General features: G+C 35.5%; 1 protein-coding gene across 1 annotated transcript; it reads left to right on the forward strand.

Moving 5' to 3' along the window:
- The first annotated feature begins 5,885 nt into the window (after positions 1-5,885).
- Positions 5,886-9,462, forward strand: LOC131425651 (uncharacterized). The gene is made up of 8 exons (XM_058587707.1): positions 5,886-6,311; positions 6,373-6,479; positions 6,543-6,662; positions 6,741-6,851; positions 6,914-7,183; positions 7,276-7,635; positions 7,688-7,841; positions 8,256-9,462. Exons 1-8 carry the CDS (start codon positions 6,242-6,244, stop codon positions 8,732-8,734), a joined length of 1,671 nt encoding a protein of 556 aa, XP_058443690.1. The 5' UTR covers positions 5,886-6,241; the 3' UTR covers positions 8,735-9,462.
- Positions 9,463-9,979: the final 517 nt, after the last annotated feature.

Consider the following 9,979-nt stretch of genomic DNA (forward strand, 5'->3'; position numbering starts at 1 on the left):
CGAATATGCTCAAATGTCATTTATGAGGAATAAGTGTATGATTGGTGCCTGAGCATAACTGACATGTATGTTAATTTGCGATTGACACTAATGCATTCTTTCAAACTCAAGTAAATTAAAAAAATCGTCAAAAATTTTTCTAAATACATGGGATATGTCAAAACAATCACCATAACGCTATCTCGTGGTGACCACGCTGATTGGATTGATTAATTACGCTCAAATGTTTACAGATTTCCACTCAGACGACTCGTATCCTGTCTGCTCGATATTTCTGACCAGTGCAGTAAAACTTCATTCAATTCAATTGAAACTGAATGTGGAACACCTTGACGATCTCTCCACTGCAGTAAACTTCACTCTCTGACACACACAATGTTTGCTAACGGCCCGAACGAGCAGCATTCAGCTCATCACTCGTTTCTCTTCAGTCGAGGCTCAGTTTAATTACCGTCAGTTGATCTCTTGAAGTAACAAAATATCTCCTTCAATAGTGTGAGAGCGGCCTTCAAATGAGGTTCATGTAAACATTCGAATTGGTTCAAGATAATAGATGAAAGACTAATCAGATAGCTGAAATATCAATCACAGAATACACATAAATTAATTGTTCCCTTCTTCAGTTTTCATTTTTAATACTTTACTCCATTTATAATTCTATTCGTTCGAACTTGCTTACTACCAAGAGCGAAGGCAATGAAGCAGCTATACTACTTGGCACTTGAAACTGAGCAAGCAAAACTACAAATTACTAGGTACGATTATTCAACTGACGATGAATTCTGGGAGCTTCACTTGAAAATGGCAGCAAAAGTCAAATGAATTAGTAGGGATACGCTGACGGTCAGTGGCCATAAATTTCATTTTCATCTTATATTATTCGATTGAAAATGAAATTTTACCGCACTGTTTCTGACGGAATTCCGATAGACATTCAGACTCTCTTCCTGTCTGTAAATGCAATTGGAGGTGCACATTCGGAAGATCTTTTCTAAAATCATATTAAATAATGGAACGGATAAGGATAAATGAACTTTTTTTCTGGTAATTATCGAATGATTTGACAAGGATGATGATAACAATCCGTACGTTCAAGACGAAGTCCGAGAATCCCAAAGGTTTATTATTCAAAATTAGTTGTTAAAATAATATTTGTTTTGAAATTCATACGAAAATATTGCCCACCCATCTATGTAACTACAGTCTGACAGTCAACGTTAGCAAATCTGCCAACATGAATTCCTCTGATCGCATCAGGTTTCCACCAAACAAACTGTTGAAAATAAGCGCTGTAACCTTAGCCTACTGCCATCAGCAGATTTATCCTGCTAGAAAGCGTAGTGCCGTAATAAATTACACTTGTTCTCACCCGGTGCAATGTAAACATACGGTCGGGAGTCCAAAATAATAATAATAATAATAAGAAAAAAACTGCAATGCACTCAACACTGAAGAATATGTCAAGTGGCATTAAAAGTTACCGAACGAAGTGTTTTGCTGGTGTTGTATGAGAGAGCAGTTCATGCAGAATCAAATTTCAAGGGCCGGTCTGTACGGAGATTGGACTAATTTTTTTTTACAGCAAACCCGATATCAAGTTCCAGGTCCTGTGATGGTGTGCTTGTTTTATGCTTGATCTTTTTACCTTTTTTTATTGGCATGGCGTTGGCGTGTGAAATATGGATGCGGTACAATTAGTGTTTAGTTAGAATCTAATTTATCACTTCCTTTCGAGTTCTGTGTTGGGGTGTTGCTTTCTGCCTGACGGATTAGGAAAATAAAGGGAAATTGTTTTCTTTCAAAAAAAATGTTTCGATATTGAAATCGCACCTCAGTTGTTTTGAATATTGAATAGAACTTGACATTTTATTCAATTATCACAATAGACTGAGACGTTACGGTTTATTTCTGCTACAAATGCTTGATTGAAGTTCAACATTGACGTTTGACAGACAAATAATTTGTCATTTAATCAGATGCAACAATCGACTCCGACTCGGATCGGTTCGGAATCGGTTATTGTGTCTGATTCGGAATCTGCATACTAAATTTCGAATCAAATTTCAGATGATTTATCTAGGAAACAGATGTCATTCCGGGTTGTTTGAAGCCAGTGACAAATTATTTGCCTGTCCAATGTCGGGATGAAGTTTTGCAATGAAACGAAAACGTAATAAATCTGTCATCAAATTTTCGACAAATAGTGGTGAATGAAGAGTATTTTTCGAGTCCCCTCTTAGAAAAAAAAAACGTTCAACGGTGGTCCTTCGTTGGTCCAATACGTTGGATCATTGGTCCAATGAAAGTCCAATCAATCGTTCAACGGGAGGCCAACACGGGACCTTCGTTTGCCGATTTTGAAACAGACCGTTGAACCGAATGCCATTATTTTCGTTCAACAAACCAGGCAGACAGAGGTCCATTGTTGAGCCATTTTTAATATGAGGAGTTGGAGCCCTGACGGACTAGTTTTACTGAAGAATTTCTTAAATGTATTGAACCTATTTTTTTAAACTAACACTACATACCTGCACAGTACTTCTACTTCACGTAGAATAACAATAAATTTTCTTTCTATGTGAAGGTAACACACACTTTTTACACTATTTTTCCAAGAGAAAAAAACAACAACAAACCGTTCCAGCAAGTTGAACGAATATTTCGTGCAGTATGTCGTTCAACAAGCGCTCAAGGACCAACAAAATAGAACGGCCTGCTGAGAGGATCAATTTAAATTTGCGAGATTTTTTCACCTCATTCTAGTAGTTTGAGCAGTGTTTGCAGATCTTTTCAACAGATTTCAAAATAACAGCACAAACGAACTGTCTAGGGATGTCGGAAATTTCGAATTACTCGATTATTTAATAATCGAGTATAATTTTGTAACTAATCGATTGAAATTTATTCGATTATCTGGGTTATTAATCGATTACTCGATTATTAATTCGATTATTACCATGGGATTTTTTTTAATTATTCGATTAGCTCAATAATCGAATATCAGTTTTAAACTATTCGATTAAATATTACTCGATTATCTGGGTTAATAATCGATTACTCGATTAATCGATCGATAATACGACATCCCTAGAACTGTCTAAAAGATTGAGGTTAGCTGTGACAATAAAATACCTAATGTCAATTGGACAGTGTCTGAATGTGTGTGGCCTAACGAAAAATTCTCATTCTATAGAAAATCACACACTTTTAGTGGTTTTGTTCTAGGTCAAAGGAATTCAATTGATCTCCGATTTCCGTTTCTCGTCACAAAACACAAACAAGTTTTCCAGAAACACGAAGCAACCGCATAACTCAAGTGACCAATTTTTCGATGTTCGTACAGAAATAATCATCTAATCGTGTCCTTTCCAATGATTTTAGATCAAAAAGCATTGTTTCCGACACAGCAGGAAATCTCACCAAAACAAAGCACCTTTCTCCCGGAAATCGATTCCTGTTTGTTTTTTGCATTTTCCTTGTTCCCAACGAAATGTGAAAAGACGAAAACAAAAAAACATCAATAAATTGACAGAGAATTTGTCCAATTGGATATAAAACAGGATTTTACACGTTGCGTGAAGATATAAGTGCCCCTTATGAGGAACAAAAGGAGCGCTGACAGAGAAAAAAAACCCTTAAAGAATTCCCATGCCGGCGATGCCCCGTGTTTTGGCTGGAAACTCAGACTCAGACTGGGACAGACGAGTTCATGGCCAACTTAGATAACAAAACGAGACAGTGAGACGGAAACTGTCAGAAGGGTGCGGAGATGGTCGCTATTTTATGGTAGGCATAAGGACGCATATCCGAGAGTCGCATTCAACACATGATGAAACTGTTGGCACCATTTTCCGGTTTCATTGACTGGACATGGGGAGTAATTTGTTTGAAATTTTTTCCATCCCAAATATTGCAGTTTTATGAGAAATTTTGAGTTTTATTCACGACTAATCGCAAAAGACGTGCCCAATCACGAAAGCTTCTCACTCCGTTGATCTTCCGGATTCTGCGTAACTGCGCGTCTACTGTGGCTGTTTTTTGGCTCCCTTTTTTCTGGGCCCCTGTCAACGATATGAACAGTGCGAAACTTCATTCCAAAAGGATGGAAATAGAAGCAACAGGAATCTATTTTTTTGTGTTTTTGTTGTTGCGAACATTCTCTTCCATTCATACTCTTCCAGGAATCGCTGGACTGAACACGTTTCTATAGAATGCATGAAATAATACAGGATAAAACTGGCGCACGGAAGAAAGCGAGAACAACGACAACGGGGAAATAAGGAAGCGAACAACGCGTCAGTAGAAAATAATGAGGCATAATAATTTTGCACATGATGAAACGTGTTCATTCATGACAAAAAAAAAAAAATACCCGTCCGGGACCGCGAACAATCATCCATTCAGACAGATAATTCACGCGGGTTTCTTGTTTTTGTTTGCAATCCGATCCCGAAGCCTTCTTTTGTTGGATTAAAATTGTCGAAAGCGGTAATTTCACATTCTATTGCGGTAGAGCGCAGACAATTTTTTTGGAGTAATTTGCTAAAGCCTTTATAAATACCATATCGGATTTGTTGAAATGTACAAAATCGTTATAGTTGGCCTTTCATTCTTGTTCTCCTATCATTTTTTTTTATTGTCGTTCGATGTATTTGTAATTACTCAAAACTTGACAAACATTTCTATCAGAGTAAATATAAAATGACAAGTTTTCGTTTGACGTAAAGGGCTATTTACCAACTGTCAAATCTTCGGCGAATAAGGAGTCTAATCGTAATTGATATCAATTACACCATTTATGCATTTGGCAGCCATCACAATTTGATGCATTAACTATTGTATCACAACTAGCACCCGAAATTGACGAAAAATGTAGGCCAAATTAATACATATTCTTATCTACACATTATATTCTCATTGTCTAGTTTCGGTGAAATTTTGCTGCAGTATGCCGTGCAGAAATGTCATCAAAAACTGATACTTAAGCAACTCAGAACTTTCACTGAAAATTCAGTATCTTCTTTACTGAACATTTCAGTGAACCATTGTAGAAATCAATGACAGCATTTTTTCTAAAAGTTTAGTAATGTAATGTAATTAATTACCGATTTCGCATTCATTGCTTACCGATACATTAGGTTTCTTACCGTCACTGCTAACCTCAATCGGATGATCGCATTTTGGCAGTCCAACAGTACTGTTTGTGAACAGAGTTTTTTTGTTTGTCTGTTGACAGACGGATGAGACCGTTCACGGTCCATCTCGCCTAAATAGAGTTTAAAAACCTTAATACCCGGAAACGCGAATATGTATCAAATCTAATACTAATAGGTAAGCGTCATCGGGAAATCAATGTTCTAATTCTGATGATGTTTTAAAATCCGAGCAAAATACGCTCTTTTCTCGATTGTAGATGTACACTTGGAGCAAAAAATTCTGAAAGCCATTATTAGATTTTTTATCGTGACGTCACAAATGATTCATCCATGACAGTTCAGTGGTACTGTTTACAAACAAGTTTAAACAAAAATCGAAGAACACATTTCAAACAATCATCTTTATACTTTGCAACTAGTCACTTTTATTTAATAAATCTCAAAAACAAACCGTATCCAATCGTGAACAAATGTTTTAAAACTCTATTTAGGCGATATGGACCGTAAATGCTCTCATCCAATTTGTCAACAGACAAACAAAAAAATCTCTGTTTACAAACAGTACCGCTGAACTGTCAAAATGTGTTCATCCGATTGAGGTTAGCAGTGACGGTAAAAAACCTAATGGAAGCTTCTCCTTCCTCCTTGGAAGGGATTACCATTTCCGAAAGTTGGCTAGTGGGAGATCTAAATGTGTAAGTGCGTAGATATCTGTACTACACTGCTAAAAATCAACATCTTATTTTAAAGTGTTTCACAAAATACATTTTATGTTTCTAGGTACACTAAGATATCAAGTACTTCTCATTTGTGCTTCAAAAGCGTAAATCATAAATATCAAGTGTGTTGTCACATAACCCAAGTGAGTGTCATCACATTTGAGTTTGAAGTGTGGACATGTTGATATCGAATTTTCGACACATAACCGTCAATTCTGTAAATTCATGATACAGCCCTGTTCCATCACATGTCAATTTGAAGTGTCCGCATATTGATGTATATATGTCTACGCATTGTTCTTTATTTTCGCTGGCAATTGCGGCAATATTAAGTGTCAAACATATAAATGAAAAGTGAAAAACAAAATGGCTACGAAAATTAAAGCTGAGCTGATTGAGCTAGGTTTTCCGCAACGTATTTTGGATATTTTAGACAGTGAATATTAATATAAATTGAAGTTTTTTTCGTGTTTGTTCAATTTGTAACGTGTTTCCAGATAACGGATTAGTTGAAGACGATATAAACAAGGCTATTGAGTTCCTCAAAGAAAAGGGGCTTGTGTCTGTTGATGAGAACGCAAATGAAATTTCTTTGATATTTCCGGTAATAGTGCAGCAGAGATTTTTAAGTTTTCAATCTACTAAATTTCTTATTTCTGTTTTATAGGATGAGGAAATCGTTAGGGGTCAAGACAGTGCATCAAATTTAATTGATCCAGAACAAATGCTAGTCCCAGAGCTTGGTGGTTCATCAACTCAGAATTTTACTTCGTTCCAAGTCACACAGGTATGATACTAGAGGCCCTTCATTCATTTGTAAAATACCCCAAGAGTTGTTACAGCTAAACGTCCGTTTTTTATATAGAATCGAGTACTGCTTTCTCCACACGCATCACCTTTGGAGGAGGTTACAGCTAAGGAAAACGTAATTGTAGTTCATCGTAATATTTCGGCAAAAACAAATAACACACCGGAGGTGTGTATGACTTCGATTTTAGCTATTTACTCATTATCAACCATGTCTATTTTGATTTTCAGAGCAACAGTTGTACAGACTACGGGAAAGAGAATACCCTGCATACGAATACAGAACTGACTCCCGAAAGTCTATACAAGATACTGTCGGAATCCTTAACAGGTAACGATATTCTCAAATTGGCAAAAGTTGGTCCATTATCAGAACGTAGACAACTCGAGTTGGCTGGAATTCTAGCACAATGGCACCTGCAAAATAAGAAAAAGCTTGTCGAAAATGACTTAAGAAAGTATGCGCAAGTAATAACAATTTTATTGAAATACGAAAAAGAGGTACTTTTTAATTTATTTTCATAAAAAAAACAAACACATAAAAGAAATCCGAAATTTTTTTAAATAAATTGTAAACATGTTATATATTATAGGACACATATTTTCTCCCAAGGAACGGCGATAAGAAAAATCCCGGTGGGAAAATTTATAATAAAATTTGCAACTTAAAAACAAAATTTCGAAAACGAAAAATAGATGATTTAAATCATCTACAGAAGTACAGCAATTCCGGTAATATACGACAAGATAATTCATTCGAATTGAATCAGGGCACTGCATGGGAAGCCTTGGAATGGCTTAACCATAATGATGGCCCCTGGAGTACAGTCCTCGACATGTGGAAGGCAAGTTTCTCATTACGGAAAATCTATATTGGCAAACCAAACGCTAAAGAAAATTTAATAGAAGATAACCTGTGGCGATTTCTTCTATCGGAATACGGTTATCAGTTGGTATGCAATATTAATATTCTAGATTAAGAGTTAATTTTTTTTTCATTTTAAGATTGATATTGATTATCAATTTCTCAAATCGAATCGAGCTACGGAAAAGTGGGATCATCTACTAGCGGTGGCAGGAAAATATATCCGGGAAAGGTCTATTGATGACTCATCCTGTAAATTAGTAGATATCTTTAGCAATAGTACTGAGGCAAAGGGTAAGAAACTCAATACTACGCACTTATTTAAAAAATAATAAGCCAAACATAGAAATTTTCTCAAATGTGCAATTTTAGGGTAACGGAGGTATTTTGGCCAGTCTAACACATTTTGGCCCGGCGCCAATAATGCTGGTTCTAATGAAAATGAAGTACATATTTATACTGAATATGTTAACGAGTTGAATAATCTTTTAAATTCTTAGACACGATGTAATTCATTTTGATTACATCCAGCAATATGTACGCCGGACCAGAATACAGTGAGGTCTAAATACATATTTTACCCATACTCAGCCGAGTGCTAATCTCAATGGCAAAAAAGCCTGTGAACCATTCTGATTAGATCTCGGCAAGCAACTGAGTGGCTCCGATGTCTATCATGTCAAATGTTAAATAAATTTCAAATTACAGATTTACGAATTTGTGCTCTATTGCTCTCACTAAACTGCGTACTTCATCCACAAAAGGTTACGGTATCCTACAAACCAACGGTACTGAATGGACAAAACGATACTGTTTTGTTTGCAAATTCTGATGACGAAGCTAAAGTCAAACTTGCTGCTGTTTATACACAATATCAGAGTTATCGGATTCCACTAACTCCAAAACTGATATTTTTCGGAACTCAAGCATCGTTAACTGGAGTGTTCAGAGTATACTACGGAGATTTATTCTACACTTTGCCGTCAGCTTCTCGTGCCGTCGATGTGTACATAAAATTATGTGAGGTACTGGCACTGAAGCATTCAAAAATCAGTAAACTGATTTGGCTTTTCGTTCAACACTACATTTATGATTTGGATATTCCTGAACGTTACGCGAGTATCGATAGACTTGTGCAGTTTTTAAATCAACCTGCGTTAAGCAACTTGGAACAAGATGATGATTGAATGTTTCATAGAACATTGTGCAGTAAAATTCAAATCGTCCAACGAATATCTTTATCACCTAAATGAGTATCACCAAGTGCCTCGAAATTACAGATTTATTTGCACGTATCCGTCATGTATTTCTATATTTAGTAAATTTTATAGATTTAAAGATCATTTAAATAGACATAAATTCCATATGTCAGAAAGCAAAACCGTACACGATAATCAAATTTTAGAGAGTGTTCACAATAGCTGCATCGATCAAATCACTAAAAGCCCACCCTCTGACAGTGTTGAAAATTCACAGACAGCGAACAGTTTGGAAAATATTTTAGCCTGCATAAATACAGAGACAGTGAAGTTTTCATTAAATTTATATCATAAAAGCAATTTGACTAGAAGTGATGTGAAAATGATTCAGTCAGGATCACAACAAGTGTTCTATAAAATAGCTGAAGAATTCAATAAATTGCCTATTTCTATAAGCGACCCAGGCACAGAATATAAGTTCAAAACTTTAATGAATAAGCTAAAAACAACGTTTGAATTTATCGATACAGATTTTAAATTTTTTAACTATTTGCAAAAAAATAACTTATATAGTCCACCAACTGTAATTACAATTCAGAGCAATAAAATAACCGAGCATTCAGTTGTATCTTCTGAAAATCTATTAACTAACGAATACAGCAAACATCATATTGTTTTACTTGACATACAATTTCAAATAAAGTCGTTTTTTGAAAAACCGGGCATATTTAGGAAAATGATCAACTATTTCGAATGTTTAGAGCAATCTGATCGAATAACAAACTATATTCACGGTACCACATGGAAGAAGATTAAATCAAAATATCCTGCTCAATATGTCATTCCTTTATCATTATACGCAGATGAATTTGAAATTAATGACAACCTATCCTCTCACAGTAAAAAAGATGTCATTTGTGGCATTTATTATAACTTTTTAGTAATTCCTGAAATGTTTTCATCTAGATTGTGTAATATTTTTGTAGCTGGAATAATTAAAAAGGCAGCTATTAGCGAATTTGGAATGAATGAAATGCTCAAGGAAATAATAGAAAAATTCAAAAGCATGGAGGAAAACGGTATTGAAATTAATGTAAACAACACTAAAACATTGGTAAGATTTCCTCTGGTATTAGTTCAGGGCGACAATTTGGGCGTTCACACTATGCTCATGCTATCTGGAGGTTTCAACGCAAAATTTTATTGTAGGTTTTGCAAAAGACCTAAAGAAAT

Source organism: Malaya genurostris, chromosome 1 (genome assembly GCF_030247185.1).
Source record: "Malaya genurostris strain Urasoe2022 chromosome 1, Malgen_1.1, whole genome shotgun sequence".
In the NCBI taxonomy this organism is placed as follows: Eukaryota; Metazoa; Arthropoda; class Insecta; order Diptera; family Culicidae; genus Malaya; species Malaya genurostris.

Coding starts and splice junctions, on each gene's coding strand:
- LOC131425651 (XM_058587707.1), top strand. CDS start 6,242: ATGGCTACGAAAATTAAAGCTGAGCTGATTGAGCTAGGTTTTCCGCAA. Junction 6,312..6,372: donor TATTTTGGATATTTTAGACA/GTGAATATTAAT, acceptor ACGTGTTTCCAG/ATAACGGATTAGTTGAAGAC. Junction 7,184..7,275: donor TATTGAAATACGAAAAAGAG/GTACTTTTTAAT, acceptor TATATATTATAG/GACACATATTTTCTCCCAAG.